This window comes from Mytilus galloprovincialis, chromosome 6, assembly GCF_965363235.1.
Source record: "Mytilus galloprovincialis chromosome 6, xbMytGall1.hap1.1, whole genome shotgun sequence".
NCBI lineage: Eukaryota > Metazoa > Mollusca > Bivalvia > Mytilida > Mytilidae > Mytilus > Mytilus galloprovincialis.
Window position 1 is genome coordinate 68,462,898 of NC_134843.1, and position 17,491 is coordinate 68,480,388.

At 31.2% G+C, this 17,491-nt stretch overlaps 1 protein-coding gene across 2 annotated transcripts in view; it reads left to right on the plus strand.

Moving 5' to 3' along the window:
* Window positions 1-360: 360 nt before the first annotated feature.
* The window catches only part of LOC143080171 (transient receptor potential cation channel subfamily M member-like 2), a 55,225-nt gene continuing 38,094 nt past the window's right edge, over window positions 361-17,491 (plus strand). Inside the window, exons 1-10 of one of the 2 annotated variants that reach the window (XM_076255896.1) lie at window positions 361-446; window positions 4,294-4,655; window positions 6,986-7,158; window positions 8,068-8,281; window positions 9,454-9,619; window positions 11,047-11,164; window positions 11,587-11,689; window positions 12,963-13,007; window positions 13,411-13,446; window positions 14,222-14,329. In XM_076255896.1, coding sequence (XP_076112011.1) covers window positions 415-446; window positions 4,294-4,655; window positions 6,986-7,158; window positions 8,068-8,281; window positions 9,454-9,619; window positions 11,047-11,164; window positions 11,587-11,689; window positions 12,963-13,007; window positions 13,411-13,446; window positions 14,222-14,329 — 1,357 coding nt within the window. In that variant the 5' untranslated portion in view covers window positions 361-414. The remainder of the gene's footprint in view (window positions 447-4,293; window positions 4,656-6,985; window positions 7,159-8,067; window positions 8,282-9,453; window positions 9,620-11,046; window positions 11,165-11,586; window positions 11,690-12,962; window positions 13,008-13,410; window positions 13,447-14,221; window positions 14,330-17,491) is intronic. The other variant, XM_076255897.1, reaches the window with a different exon arrangement.

The following is a 17,491-nucleotide window of genomic DNA, read 5'->3' on the forward strand; positions in this document are numbered from 1 at the left end:
CATCTTCCTTTTTATATGTTAGGAATTTTTAAATTAAGGTACTTTGCTACAAATTGCTTATAACTATTCCTAAATCATCTCATAGATATATACATAATTGATTAGACAGTGTTATTTGCCGTTGTAAACCTGATGTCAAACCCAATATTCCATCGTTATTTTTAAGGTGATGTGGAAAATTTTCAAAAATTTAATATAGTGGTATGATACAATTCTATCAATTATAAATAAAGAATATAAAAAATAGACCGATTCGAGTAAAACAAACACGACCCAGCCTACTGTGAATAATTAAAAAACAATTTTCTGAAAGTCTTAACTTCTGCGCAATTAATTATTTAAATCAAGGTTAACCTACAGAAATTATCCATTTGTGAGAGAATTTAAACATGACATACATTTATACCGTACAAAATGGCAGGAACGGAGAATAATGTCGAACAAATGTAGGTGGAATATCATTATTTTGTTATAATCATAATTAACAATGATTTTTTTTAAATTTTATAATCTAATCTTAAAGTTTCGTCAAAGTTTGATATAAGTTACATTAAGTCTTTTAATTAATGACATTTTGATTGGAAGCCTTGTCCTTGTTACTAATTCTCCTCTTGAAAACTGAGCAGGGTTTGTCCTGACATCAGTGTGTATGCACTCAGATAGTCAAAGGTTGGTTTTTGTATTTGGTATTCTAAGCCTTACTATACATTTATAACACTGATCATATAAGACATATATAACATTAAGTCAGTCGTCAACTGTGTCCGTGATTTTTTTTATAAAATTCTATTGGTCTTATACGAGGGTTGTCCGTTAAGTTTGAGGAATATCTCAATAATATATTGTTTACCCTTCGGAAATAAATAAAGCAAGTATATAACTAATTTCATGATTTTCATCGGTTGCAATCATTCTGTCTAGAAATCCAAGCCACCACTTTTTTATTAAATTGATTTGATAATTCAATGCTTTTTGTTAAATGTTCTGCTAAAAGGAGTCGCGGTACCCATCAAGCACATTCTCAATTCATATTTAAATCATTTGATAAAATGTGGTGCGCTGTAGTCTTAGAAATGATCAGAAATTTCACATTTGTCTGCAACTTCTCGAACTGTTAGTCGCCGGTCACTGTTGATAACGTTATGAATTTCATCTTCAATCGCACCTGATTCCATGAAAGATGGCCTATCTGCCCGCTTATCGTCTTCCAGCTTGTCTCTTCCGTTCCAAACCTTTTGTGCCAGTTGGATTCCAATGTAGGACTAACATTGCTATGTTTCGCAGACTGTTTGTGTGTTCAATACTGATGGCGTTTTTCCGATGTCAATACAAACTCTTTAATCGCTCGCTGCTACACCTTTTCCGTAAATTTCCTTTTTTTCAGGAATGCCGATTCTCGATTCAATACTTCAAATCGAGATTTCTCTGCCATTTGGAAATTTTGACCATTCGAATTTTAGCAGGTTTAACGTCATAACTATGGTCGACGTCACAATGTAAGTTTTATGTATTTGTTGGCATATTTTGAAACTAAAGGATGTACTTAGGTGATCTAAGGTAAAGTTCAATAAATTATAAAATCAAAATTGATAATTTAAACTGGAAGAGTATTAGTTGAGGATAAAAAATAAGCTAAAAAAAGATAGGTCATAGAGCTCCTTTTCAAGATATTTGATTTATAAAATATGGCGGGAAAAGGCTGCCTCGGTCTTTTACCTTAAATTTGCATCGGTATCATTTGGGTCTCAAATCAAAAGAAAGAAAATTAAGAATCTGTTTAAATTTTTTATATGACCTATGAGCTATTAAGTCTTATGTTGAAAAATAAATAGGTGTTATGGGGCAAAATGTTATACCTTGCATGGTATGGAAAAACACCAAGGATTCCGAACATTTTACTCTTATTCAAAAACCTCACCTTAGTACATCCTTAAGATAACCAAAATATGAAAAAAAACAGCCTGCATGTTATATGATATTTTCGCCATGCTCCGGGTCCCTATTGCTTATACTTATACGAAGTAAGTGTTATTATTTCACATTTAAAATTGGAAAAGTACATCTATAACCGAACTAGGATGTTGTTCAGGATTACAAATATGCAAAAAGACTATTCCTGAAATGCAATTTTTACGCAGACATCAGCTTTTCCACGAACTTTACGGACAACCCTCGTATAACGTTTTGTGCTAGATTTGTCAGAAATCTTGTTGACCGTTTTTTTAATTTTGGGATCTTCACTCATCTCCTCTAGTATAATTGAGGGCACATTAATTGTCGAAATGCGTATCTGTTTCAGTAAGATTGATACCGTTTGTGTTATTAAAAGGGGAGTGTGCAGAAATTGTTCTGTCTTGTTCTGCAGATAATGTAACGTGAATCATTGATATTTAAAAAAATCTTTTCCAAAAGAAACAAACTACATACCGTTTGTTTTGAATATATCTAATTTGAATTCATTTGAATGTTGGTAATACGATCCATGTTAGCTCATTGGTCCGTTGAATAAATTCGTTCTTAAATTCTTTCAATATATGACCGTTGTAATCGAAAAGTGTATTGTTATTTTAAGGTTTGGATATTTCCCAACTATTTCGTTTTTGAATTCAATGAACTAGATTTTGATGTACTCATCGATAACATAGTTCGTTAAAAAATTATTCATTTATTAGATGCAGTTAGATGTGGGCTAAATTCAGCCCCAATGAGTTCTTTTAAGCTAAAACCAATATTTTGGTTTTATATAAGTTGTTATTTTTTGTATCGTTTTAATCTAATGAGTCAAACCGACATATTTTTTAACCAGCCATGATGGGTCTTTCTGATTACTCCGGATTGTCAGATGGTCACAGATACTGAATTGGTGTAATGTTTTTGAACTGATTATCACTGTGTATATTAAGAAGTGTTTCGATCATTAACTGCCATCTTTTAAATCTTAATGTATTGTTTTACATAAAAAAAACCCGCTTTATTACGTAGGTCAATATACGACTAATGCCAAATATAAACCTCAAAAAGGGTACATATAATAACCTTTGATGTTCACTACATCAAAATATTCGATAAACAAACTGTCAAGGATATATGATGAATGATTAATATATTTAATGTATTAAAAATGCAAACATAGCTGATTTACTTGTTGAATCACTGTTATGTTCATATGTGCTTATTGCTGTGTGTTTATTTTTCTAAATTGGCTAAAAGTATAGGGGAAGGGTTGAGATCTGTAAAAAAACATTTTTAACCCCCCCCCCCCCCCCAAATTTTTGCGCCTGACCAAAGTAAGAAGCCTTTGATCATTGTTAGTCTTGTATGATTTTTAGTTCATTTAAATATTTCAGAGTTTAGTATGACGTCCATTATCATTGAAATGGTACCCCTTTTTGTTTAGCGGTCAGCTAAGGCACGTCCCCGGGTGTGGGATTTTCCCGCTGTATTGAAGACCCATTGGTTTTCTGCTATTTGGTCGGGTTGTTGTTTCTTTGACACACTCCTCTTTTACATTCTTAATTTTATTTATTAAACAACAATTAAGGTGAATTTTATTTACAATTAATAGTTTTTTGCTAAAAAAATAAACTGTATAAGAAGATGTGTTATGATTGTTGATAGGACCACTCATCACCAGTGAGAAAATCAATAAACAAAAGTGCACTTACTTGAGCTTGTTGTCTTGAAATGTTGTCAAGGAATCAAACGAAAATAATATTTGACTAGATTAACAAATGTTCTAGGTTACAGCATCAATGATGCTTTGAATTACAATTTGTTCTTATGTTGTACAGTAACACTTCTGTCCCAGGTTAGGGATTGATCTCCGCCCATAAACACTTTTTAACCCTGCATCATTCCTTATGTGACTGTCCCAAGTTAGAACCTGGTATTCATTTTTTGTTGGGTGTTGTCTGAAATATTTGCTATTGTTTTATTGTTTGTCATTTCACTAGGCAGTGTTTTTTTCTCGTTTGAAAATTGTTGAATTGTTTTACATTATGTTATTTGGGCCTTTTGCAATATATGATTATCTGCTCATTGTTGAAGTTTATACTATGATTTCATGTAAGGACTTAATAAACATTATTTCAATTCTTGTTGATCATTTGGCTGCCTCATTCTCTTTATTTGTTTGATAAAAGTAGGACCCAGATATTGAAAAAGAATTGCCTTACCTTTTTTTATATGTTATTGGATGAAACATACGACAGACAGAATGAAACTGTTATTCTGATTGATTATTTTTCAAATCAAAATCTTTGAAACACAGGGCTTTACACTTATTTCTTTTAGCAAACAAATACAAGTAATAGTTACTGCTGAAGACAATAAAGAATCATTACAATACAGCTTAACGGAAAAGAAAGTGAAATATGCAAATTATACACTAAAAGTATATGATACGTGTAATACTGATGATAAGAAACAGAAGAAAGACGGAGGGAATCAAGACACGAAAAAAACAAATATTATATGGAATGAGCTGACTGAGACTAAAGGAGAGGAAATCATAGAATGTACAAAGACAGAAGACAATGACAAATTTCCCGGTCTTGTCTTAGCAGTTGTAGGAGATTGTGACAGTTATGTACCTAGGCCATGGAATACTACAGCATTTACGACTGGACTATTGAACACTGTACATGGAGTGAACAGTAAGATTTCATTTTGATAGAAAACTTTCGCACCCAGTTTGAATTAAAGATTCTAACTTCAAGATTTGTTTACAAGGATCTGTCAGCTAGCGCTCTATTCTACTTTCTATTTGAAAGACCTTTCAGAATACTCAGATTTTGTCGCCTTTAAACATTTAGAAGCATCAATTTTATTTGCTGGTATAAAAATTCCCAGAACATAAAATGTCAAAGTGTTTTCAGATCATTGTAGGCAAATAAGTATACTGGGTCTGTATATAAACCAGATTGTGGTTTCGCTGAATTATTTTTTTACTTTTAATCAGACATTTAAAATACTTATAAAACGTTTAATAATCCATAAAGGGAAAATAAATGTCCTCTTTCCTTAATGGCACTGAATGTTAGAACACACCCGCGGTTTTGTGAATTAAAGTATCTACGCCTTCATACTTTTAGTTTCAGGGAGGTTTGGCATGCCACAAAACCAGGTTCAACCCACCATTTATTCCTTTAAAAATGTCCTGTACCAAGTCAGGAATATGGCCATTGTTATATTATAGTTCGTTTCTGTGTGTGTTACATTTTTACGTTGTGCTTCCGTTGTGTCGTCTGTTTTCTCTTATTTTTGAGTGTGAATTCAAATTACTATAAGACGTGTCACGGTACTTATCTATCCCAAATCCATGTATTTGGTTGGATGTTATATTTGTTATATGTGTTATTCTCATAGGATTTTGTCTAATGCTTAGTCCGTTTCTGTGTGTGTTACATTTTAATGTTTGTATCGTTGTTCCCCTCTTATATTTAATGCGTTTCCCTCAGTTTTAGTTTGTTACGACGATTTTGTTTTTTGTCCATGGATTTATGAGATTTGAACAGCGGTTTACTACCGTTTCCTTTATATATCTCATAATAAAGTCATGCTGATGCAAATGTTATTGTCTCTGCTTTCAAAAATCTTTAATTTTGAACCCGTCCTGGTTTTCTTACTACACCTCTTAATTCTTATTTTGTATAAACATTGTTTTTATATTTTGCCAAATTTTTTTTTCAGTTGTTTCTTTTTTAGTGAATGTGTTTCCCTTGGTTTTAGTTTGTAACCGGATTTATGACTTTTGAACAGCGGTATACTACTGATACCTTTATTTATGGGGAATATAAACTTTCTGGTAGTAAGATCTGTTAAACCTAGCTGAGAAAGTGAATAGTAAAACCTTCACATTAATTCTATACAGATGTTATGTCCTCCTTTACACCATACGCCATGGTATAAAAATTAGCATAGTTTGATGTGTCGTTTTCATGTCATGTCGGTAATTGTCAAATATTATATATTATATTTTATGTTACCTCCTATAGATTTATGGGGATATGTTTGGTTAACCGACTGCACGTGGTAACTATATTTTTTTAAGTATAGGGTGACCTAAAAAAACATGTTAGTTAGTTACCATATATATGGTTAGCAACCATATGGGGTTAGTGAGGAGATACTTTCAAACAGACGAAGAAACTGATAATGAACGAAGAAAAACCATTCATATTTTTTTAAAGCTAAATCGTTGTTGATTCCAGCTTCGCTCTCATCCCATATAGAATTTGCTGACCCCTTATGTCGTATAAGGTCACTTACAGACCATGTAACTAATAATATATATAAAGCAGGACAAGGAAATGTTGGTAAAATACGAATATGAACACTGATGTGTACTTGACCGAAACAGTGAGCCGTATTTTAACGTGTCATTTCGTAAGACCATTGAGAAGACATGTCACCCTACCCCGTCACATTGTCCTTCGAGTGGAATAATATTGACCCTTACAATATTTCTGAATACAGTGTACCTTGGTTAGCAATTACGCGTCAAATGGCTTTTTTTTAATCGAAATCATAACCTCAAGCGCTGGAGTCGATTATCACTGAGGCAATTATTTGAGGATTAGAGGTATCATATTTCGATAGTCCATATCAAAATTGCCTTTTTGTTAACCCCGACGCATTTTTTTACGCCTGGCCCAAGCCAGGAGCCTCTGGCCTTTGTTAGTTTTGTAATGTTTTTTAAATGTTAGTTTCTTGTGTATAATTTGGAGTTTAGTATGGTGTCATTATCACTGAACTAGTATATACATTTATTTAGGGGCCAGCTGAAGGACGACTCCGGCTGCGGGAATTTCTCGCTGCATTGAAGACCTATTGCATGGAGACCTTCTGCTGTTGTCTGTTATAGGGTCGGGTTGTTGTCTCTTTGACACATTCCCCATTTCCATTCTCATTTTATCTTAAGAAAAAATAAAGGAGGGGAGTTTTCTTTATCGTATGCATATTGTAAACATGTATTATTTCATAGAAAGCTGGATATTCTATCGAGGAAAGAATAGTGGAGTCAGTTCTTACATAAATAAAGCATTTAAGAAAGAAACTAGCAACAGTAAGAAAGATAAGACCAACACTACTCCACTTAATGAAACTGATTCAACAATTCTCATTGCTGTTCAACCAAAGAAAAATGACAAAATAAAGGTAAGTGAATCATATGTTTATTTTTTTAATATTCTTTAATTCTTTAATACTTAAAATTTTCGAGAAAAAGTAATTAAGAAATACGATGTGTCTAATGCGTTTTAATGTCAACAAACCACTAAATACCATTACAAACCCTTTCTTCCTCGCTGTCATTTACAACAATACCCTCTTTAAAAATAATCACAATAATAACTTGGCAACAATAGTAAAGTATCTCATTTCACAAAAACAAATCGACAAAATCAATAGTAAATTATTGTCGGTGTCAATACTTATTGAGACTATTTAAAAAAATACAATGATCTTTAACTTTAAAGACAAATTGTATGCCCCACCTACGATAGTAGAGGGGCATTATGTTCCGTGCCTCCGTTCGTCCGTTCGTCCGTTCGTCCGTTCGTTCGTCCCACTTCAGGGTAAAGTTTATGGTCAAGGTAGTTTTTGATGAAGTTGAAGTCCAGTCCACTTGAAACTTAGTACATATGTTCCCCATGATATGATCTTTCGAATTTTAATTCCAAATTAAAGTTTTGACCCCAATTGCACGGTCTACTGAACATGGAAAATTATAGTGCAAGTGGGGCATCCATGTACTATGGACACATTCTTGTTTTTACTGTTTTATTAGAAATATACACGTAAATACAAGTCATAATGTACTAGTTCATTATTTATCTGTATAATTGCAATATATTAGCTTGTAATTTTGAAAATTAAAAATTGTTAATCCTAGCTGCATATCGATATTAGACATAACATCCTTAGTCTGTTACTATTTCTAAAACAGAAATAGCTATTTTCCGCATTAAAAATATTGAGAACGCCCGTCCTCTTTCACCATAAAAAGTATACTTTTAGAAGTCTATATTTTTTTTTCTCTTGTTCATAATACCATTTTCATTGCAGAAACTATTGAAGGCAGGAAAACTTAATCCACATAAGGTATTTCAATTAAACATGGAACCTGAAAAAGAAAAAGAAAAATGCGAATTAGTTAAAAAGAAAGAAGAATACAAGTGGTTTAACACGTACATTGCTACACTTTTAGCAGATATTTCAGAAAGATGGACTCCTTTGCTAGATGTTTTATTCGTAGATGAGGACCAACATGATAGTCAAGGTTGTTATTTACAGTAACATACGAAGTGACTTCTCTTGTCTATATATCCATCGCTGGTTCTGATATCTACTATCTGTTACTATTTCATTATCATTTGTATAACGTAAAGGAAAAGAATTAAGTAACATGGCCTTTGTATTAGTAATGTATATTTTGGAGCTCTTGGTTAAGGCTCTTTTTTTTTAATTTGGCAAAAAATTCAGTCGAAAACTCGCAATAAGTTTAGACATATCAATAAGTTTTTGCCAATTGATTAATTTGTCATTTTTTCATGTTTTTAAATATAATGAATATATGATTCCTGAAGATTCAGTATTAATCTAGTATCAACTGTTTTTACGACTTCTTTCTTAACATAACTTATTCCGCTTCACTTTTGTTTGCGAAAAGATTGATGGTTCAATGCCATTGGGGCTGATGATTTTATACTACTACACTAACTAGTTTACTTATAAAATAAAAGTCCATCTGTCTGTTCTACATAAGTTTTATGTTGTTTTTAAAGTTTAGATTGTCTCAACTGATTTCCTTTAAGTTTTATGCACAGTCATAGATATTTATAAAACAAAGATCCTAAAAAACATTGATAAAAAACAACTGAAAAACAACTGACATATTCCTGACAAAATGGGGTGTTTAATCTCGCTTTCTTTCTGGGGTATTTATTTGTCTAAAAGTCTAACTGAAGCAGTAAAATACACATTTTTTAAATTCACATCAACGGTCCCCGAGCCTAGAAAGCAGTTAAAATGCCTGTAAAACAGGTCTTCATCGATTTAAGAGTCAAAAGATGCTTTGCAATACATGATTCCATAAATTACTAGATCACCTGCTCATACGAATGACAAAGAACTACTTTTGAAATTTGCAACTTAGGTGTACTGTGTGGTCATTTAATAGCAATTCAATAATGTATATCAATGCTTTTTTCACCAAAATCCATATGATAAATTATTGTACAAGTTATAAGTGAATTTTTGTCCATTTTTGTACAAATTGTAATTTGTACAAAGTCAAAATACAAATTATAATCTGTACAATATTTTTGTACAAATTATAATTTGTACAAAATGATAACTTGTACACAACATATACATTCAACTCTTCGTTATATTTAATTTCTTTTAATTCTTAAGTTTTTTTTGTACATAATCATGTATGTTTTATTCCAGCCTTAGAAATGAAAGTTCCAGTATTGCTATTGGTAGTGGAAGGTGATATGCGCACTGTCCATCAAGTTAAGGCTACAGTAAAGAAGAATATACCAGTTCTGCTGATCAAAGGTTCTGGTAACGCAGCAGATTTAATATCGAATTATTTAGATGAACCACTTCAGAGGTATGATTGTTATAGAGAGTTTAATAAGATGTTCGTTTAAAAGAAATTTATTTAAAAAATGACATCCAGTTCTAATAGAACTTTAAAATAAATTTTATAATAAGGTTTAAAGACAATTGATACCTAATTGATATACAAATCCTTTATGTTTTAAAGTTTTGCTTCATACATTTCCTTGCTTTGCAATTAGTATTGTTTATCATACTATCAAACCTTGAAGTGATATAACGATAATTTAGTCCGTGAAATTCAAGATCATTTTGATTGTGGCGATTATAAATATAATACGTTGACGCTTTGCGTAACGAATATCAATTTCTGCATATCTTTTGTTTTCAAATGAACTCAACAACCCATGTAAAATTCGTACACATGTATTTATTGCAAACACATGTACAACTTATTAAAAATGTATCCTAAAAATTGAAGATGCATGAAATTCGTTTTCAAGATCGAGGTTTTCCTTCTTTGAACTTTGGGTCGTGTAATCACAGTTTAAAAATAAATTTTATGATATTTGCATCTACTTGGAAAAATGAAACAGAAAAAAAAATTATACCTTAAAATTTATTTTAAATATACTCAGTAAAGCACATTCAAAGATTGGTTTGTATATATGCCTATTTGTGTTTCTTTATTATTTATAGTGATTAAGATGATTATAGCTCCATGTTGACTGATTTTTGACATTCTTAACTTTTGTGTGTTTGTCAATATAATGGAATTTCATACGACTATTACCCTGCCGGAGCACCTGAGATCACCCCTAGTTTTTGGTGGGGTTCGTGTTGTTTATTCTTTAGTTTTCTATGTTGTGTCATGTGTAGTGTTGTTTGTCTGTTTGTCTTTTTCGTTTGTGGCCGTTGCGTTGTCAATTTGTTTTAGATTTATGGGTTTGACTGTTCCTTTTGTATCTTTCGTACCTCTTTTATACAGGTCATTAAACCTAGTTTTATTTACCAATTTATACATAGAAACTGACTGTAACAAGTCAGGAATATGACAGTATCTATTCGCTTGATGTGTTTGAGATTTTGATTTTGTCTCTTGATTATAGACTTTTCATTTTGATTTTCCTCGGAATTCGGTATTTTTATTATTTTACTATTTACATTCAACGTATATAACACTTTTGGAAAGGCCTGGACATTTATTTCATGCATTATATGCTTTATATACAAAAAACTGTATACTTATCTCGTTTGGGAAAGCTAAACAAGCTATTTATAGTCAATTGAATATATAAATATATCTTTAACTAGAAATAGGACTACATTAAAGAAATTGTATTGCTTTTCAACTATCATTGAGACCAAGTTATCAATATCGTCACAGAACAGCTTTGACATTTTTCATTACCATTTCAGCTTTATCTATATGTACCAATAACACCCCAAGATCATACATTGGACACCTTCTTTTTTCAGTGAAAGATATCGTCTGCTAAAAAAGAAGGCGCCTTTGCTATTCGGAACTTATTTTTTGAATGACCGCTTCCAGAAATTGATAAAGACGATGGAAACCATTGCAAACTTTGATCATTTGGTGAGTTTATCTTTGTCTGTAGAAATGTGTATCTGTTGTAAAAGCTTTATAAAACACCGATTGAAATATTATATACTGTTGTGATTTTCTATTTTTTCAGTGGTGGACTCAGTTTTTAATATTTTTTCTGGCTATTGAATTATGGCTTACAACATACAACAACATTCCTTTAATTTTAATAATTAAATGAATTCAATACCGGAGGATTTCAGAAGTTTCGATAATATTTACCTCTTTTTTTTCTAAGTTTAAACTGTACGGATTTTGTATAAATTTATTTTGATATTTCTATCTGTTTTTACTTCCATATTCAAGACATATTTCCAACTGAAAGTGAAATTAATAATGATTTATTTAAAAGTTAACCTTTGTATATGTACGACTGTGGTAGTATTTGTAAACAAAAATGTTTTATTCTTCAGATCACGATATATGATGTTAACAACGACGAAGGTTTAAAGATGGAAGAAGCAGTAGTCGAAGCCATAATCAAAGGATGGTCATTACGGGACTTAAACAAGAAAAGTCATTTTTTATTCTTTACAGTTTTTTGTTGATTTACCCCTTATCTGTTTTACTTAAGGGCATACGATACAGTTTTGAACCTGTATTTACAAGTTGATAAAAATTTGCATATAGGCTATTTTTTACCTGATTAAATCAAATATGTAATAAAAAATATACCTTCATGTGCTACTTTTTGAGTAAAATGAGGTCGAAATTTTGTATATTTGCTCAAAATTCAGATTTGTATCCGTATTTTCTTTTTCGAAAGAAAGACATAACTTTTTTGTTTTAAAAGTTAAACACAAATTGTATTTTGTTAAATAATCGGTTATTTCTGAATTTTATAAGTATCGTTAAAAATTATGCAATTTGTATTCAGAAATAACTCATATTTATCAAATATTCATGAATAGAACGTCATTGTTTGCTGCATGTTTATCAAAATCAAAAACATTGCGCTATTTACAATTTTATAAAATTTGGGTCACAAAATTGCCTTGCAAAATGAAACATATTACTGTTTTTAAAAATTGAGGTCCATGCACTCGTTTTCAAATTAAATCAGTTTGAATGATAAAAATCAGTCTAAAAATGCATCTTTTCCCGATATGTCATAGTTTGACGTCGCGAAAATAACATTTTACGTTAGCAACGTCATTACCTCCCCTGTAACTGTATCGTATGCCCTTAACATCAGAAGGGACTAAATACTCTATCCAGAACTCGTAGAAGTAAATGCAAACAAATGCAATAAATATGGTTTGCGGATCTGGTAGACCAGAGCAAAGGGCCGTACATTTTGACTTTGAATGAGGAAAGAAAGTAAAACAATCAAATAATATGAGAAACAAAACAATAACGAAAATGACGTAAACGTAATATAGGGGATATGTTAAGCTTAAAAATCGTCATGATTCTTTAAAAGTTGAGAGAAAGATTTTTCAGGTACGTTTTAAATCTCTATTAACACTTGAAAATTTGATAACTACTGATGAAAATGCATTACTTGACTCCTAGACATATCATAATCCACTGACATATATGCTCAATCGTGAATTGTAATAGTATTGATGTAAGGAACAGCTTTAAGTATTATCAGTGTTTTTTCTATTTTAAGGAAGAAGTTTATTTAAAGAAAAGCTTAGTTGAAAGTCAAGAAATAGCATTGTGAATTATATTCAGACTAATTTAAGGTCATTCGTTATTAAAATTAGCTCACACAAATAAAATAAAATGAAAGGCATATAAATTGCCTCTTTTGATGTAGTATTGGGCTTTGAATTCCTTTCAGATGATAAAGTACACGTCGGAGAATATGAGAAAGAATTCAAACCGGGTATGTAACGTTCTCATTACTGATATTTAGTTGTAGCATTTATGAAAAACGATAATGGGTATGGAACGAATAATGACATGTTATCATAATGTTACTTGCGCATATATTATAGCCTTAATTTTTCACAATCAAAATTGGTAATATTTATTTATTTGCTCTGTAGTTTACTTGAATATACTACATACAACATATAGAGTATTGCAGTAAAATAATGTTATGGCATTGATTCTATATAAAAAAATATACTTCATTGTGTACTCACAATATTCTACCATGGAGGAAGCTACAAGCAATACCACCATAACATTCGTCAGAACTGTTTCCGCGTGTCGATAGACATAAAACAACGCGACACGCAGTGACATATTTTAAATTTGATTACTGAAGTCATTTTTAATTGCAGATGAGCTGTCCGTTGAATTTCTTATAGCTGAAGCTGGTAAGTACATTTTCAAATAACTATACCCTCTGTGATGTTCAAAGAATTTTTCGAACACAAATTAGAAGATACCAAATAAAAATATATACATAAGCTTATTTAAAAAACTTGTGATGTCTGAGTTTCATGAAACAACAAATGAAGATAAAGACAAAGGTATAAAGGTCACAAGAGCGGTAAACGTAACTTTAAAAACACCACGTTATTGGGCAATCGGCAGGATAATAAAAAATCATCTCAGCTTACTATTAACAAACATTTCTTTGTGTACATTTTGCTGTGGTTTGTTGTTTCTGTATATAATCCGCTCGACTGAAAATGTATCATTCATCAATTACATGGTTCTATTTGCAAAATTGATAAATATATACTATGTAGTAAATTTCAAGATAAAGGTATATATACAGAGGTTAGCAATTTGCATTTTTTCTTAACGGTCTTCAAATTTTTATATCAATAAAATATCATATATATTTTACCAAACGCAAGGATCAATCCCCTTTATTTTACATTACTTTTAGCAATTACGTTGACCGATAACGATGATATATCAAGTTACCATATGATTGTGTACACAAACCAAAAGAGAGCCGCTACATGTACCCAAAATGTAAAATGTAATTGTATGCTAACATCAACAAACAAACGAATGGTCAACTGTCTTTCATTGGTTTTGTTTTATTTTGTATTTGAGTTTTTAACTGTTGATTTTAAGATAACACAAATGGTTGAATACCCTAAGTATATTTCAGAAAGTTATATGTTTGTGTTGTAGACATGTACCGACAGCCACAGGAACAAGAAGCAGACAAAAAACAAAAGCATGAAGAACATTGTACACGAAATACTGTCACATTAAACATAGTAAATGACAAAAACTTTAGTAAGTTCTTCAAATTTATATTAATCAACAATAGGCACTAATTAGCTTGATAGCAATGAATTAACAAACAGCCAACTCATCAATTTTATATTTATGATCATGCCTTAACCATTATGTTTATTTGTTATTGCGTTATTTTCCCCCACTGTACATCAGACATATTTTATTTTGATGTGTCATAGACACAGATTGGTTTCATAACTGAGCAAGATCGAATTTTTTTTCTTAGTTTCAAAATAACAAGCTTTTCATAACACTAGTATATATGTTACAGGGAATTTGTGAAATCAGGGATTTTGTAAAATTACTGAAATTTCAGGGAATTTGTAAAATCACTGAACTGATTAGTGATTTTATAAAATCACTGAACTGATAAGTGAGTTTTTAAAATCTCTGAACTGATTAGTGATTTTATAAAATCCCTGATTTTGACTAGTGATTTTACAAAATCCCTAAAAATAATAAAGATCTTTTTCACAGATTCACTTATTAAATTCAGGATTTGTAAAATAAATTCATTTATTACTATTACGAATTTCTGTGAAAAAAGCCCACAACAGTAACACTCAATAAGTTTGAGGTTAATCTAGTCTTTATCTTAATATTAAGTTAGCAGTTTTCATGCACAATACAACTGGCATACTGTAGAACAATGTCTCAGGCACAGATGTCTTTAAATCAAGAGCAAACATACACACAAAAGTTACTTCAAATAATTGAGGGTAAATCAAAGTGCAACATATGAAACCGGGGAAAATATGATGAAATTTTGGAACATGTTGTCAATGAGCCACAGAAATAATACAAAACAAGCTCTTATCACTACCTTAATTGTTTGAAAGAAAGTAACTGTTCAAATAAGGTAGAGATAAGAAAAAAGTTTTACGTACTTTGGTCATATATCAGATACATATATTCTTTCACAAAGTGACATAACTTCTCAACTTTCTCAAATCTTTTAATCTTTTGAGAGAAATGGCAACTACAAAACGTAGAGCTGCTACAGTCAATGTATTGTCGTTAAGTCTATAATAAGCAAAGAGTTCAATTTTCCGAGAACACGTCATAGGTTGATTTGATACAGACATGCATCGAAAAGCAGAACTATTATGTAACAGTAGAAGTCACCCAAACTTGCCATGCAAAAATCTGTAATTCATAGTGGTCTAAATATCGTGCTGTTTATATAAAATTGAGAATAGAAATGGGGAATGTTTCAAAGAGACAACAACCCGACCATAGAAAAAATAACAGCAGAATGTCACCAACAGGTCTTCAATGTAGCGAGAAATTCCCGCACCCGGAGGAGAAACTAAAATTAAAATAATACAAGACTTACAAAGGCCAGAGGCTCCTGACTTGGATCAGGCGCAAAAATGCGGCGGGGTTAAACATGTTTATGAGATCTCAACCCTCCCCTATACCTCTAGCCAATGTAGAAAAGTAAACGCATAACAGTACGCACATTAAAATGCAGTTCAAGAGAATTCCTAGTCTAATATCAGAAGATGTAACCAAAGAAAATAAACAAAATGACAATAATACATAAATAACAACAGACTACTAGCAGTTAACTGACATGCCAGCTCCAGGCTTCAATTAAACTGATTGAAAGATTATAATTTCATCATATGAATATCAGGCCCAATCCTTCCCGTTAGGGGTTTAGTATCATACCATCATAACATATATGAGAAGAACATAACCCGTTTCATGCCAAAAACTGGTTTTTAAATAAATGTGTTTAGTTCCGATGCAAAGACCCTATAAGTGAATCAATATTAACGCCAACATATTCAATCTTTAATGACCTGACAACAGTATCGTAACAATATCCTTTTTTAATTCTATTTAAAGGTTTTGTTAGTTTCTGAGGTGAATACTGACATTTGTGTGCTTTATAAAGAATATTTCCATTAAAAATTGGATGTGAAATACCTGAACGTATAAGAAGTCTGCACGTTGAGCTATATATACCAATGATGTCCTTATACCGATGATAACATTTAATAAATGTTTTGACGAGTTTGTGATATCGAAAACCCTGGTGTAATGATTTTTCAGTAATACACAAATTTATCTCGTTAAAATCTAAAACATTGTTACATACACGAGCAACTGGTACAATTTAGTTCCGATGCAAAGACCCTATAAGTGAATCAATATTGACGCCAAAATATTCAATCTTTAATGACCTGACAACAGTATCGTAACAATATCCTTTTCTAATTCTATTTAAAGGTTTTGTTAGTTTCTGAGGTGAATACTGACATTTGTGTGCTTTATAAAGAATATTTCCATTAAAAATTGGATGTGAAATACCTGAACGTATAAGAAGTCTGCACGTTGAGCTATACATACCAATGATGTCCTTATACCGATGATAAAATTTAATAAATGTTTTGACGAGTTTGTGATATCGAAAACCCTGGTGTAATGATCTTTCAGTAATACAAAAATTTATCTCGTTAAAATCTAAAACATTGTTACATACACGAGCAAATGGTACAAGTTGAGATATATAAACACCGTAAGATGGTGACAATGGAACGTCGCCATCTAAAAATGGATAATTAACGATAGGAAATGAAAAATCATCTCTTTTATCATAAATTTTTGTATTAAGCTTTCCGTTAGTGATAAAGATATCAAGATCGAGGAAAGGGCAGTGGTCATTGTTAGTATTAGCTTTATTTAAAGTAAGTTCAACAGGATAAATTTCTTTATCCAAATATCTAAAAGTATTATTAAATTTGTTTATCAGATGTTGTTTCGATTGGTCTTTGCTAATTTTAGTCATAAATTTAAACTCATAGCAATACAAAAACAGGTCCGCAATAAGTGGTGCACAGTTAGTCCCCATTGGAATTCCGATGACCTGACGATTTACGGAATCTCCACAGCGAATAAAAATGTTATCTAGTAAAAATTCAAGGGCAGATATAGTATCAAAGCATGTCCAATTGATATAGTATTTTTGTTTATCTATGCCTAGTTCTAGCTCATAATGTTTATTAAAAAAATATATTTCAAAATCATTAGTGATCATTAGTCTATTTTCATATAAAGAAAAACACATTTCTAAAAGCAAGTTATACTTGATTGTCATCAAGGATTTAACAAAATCCCTAGCTCTATTTTCAATGATTTTATAAAATCCCT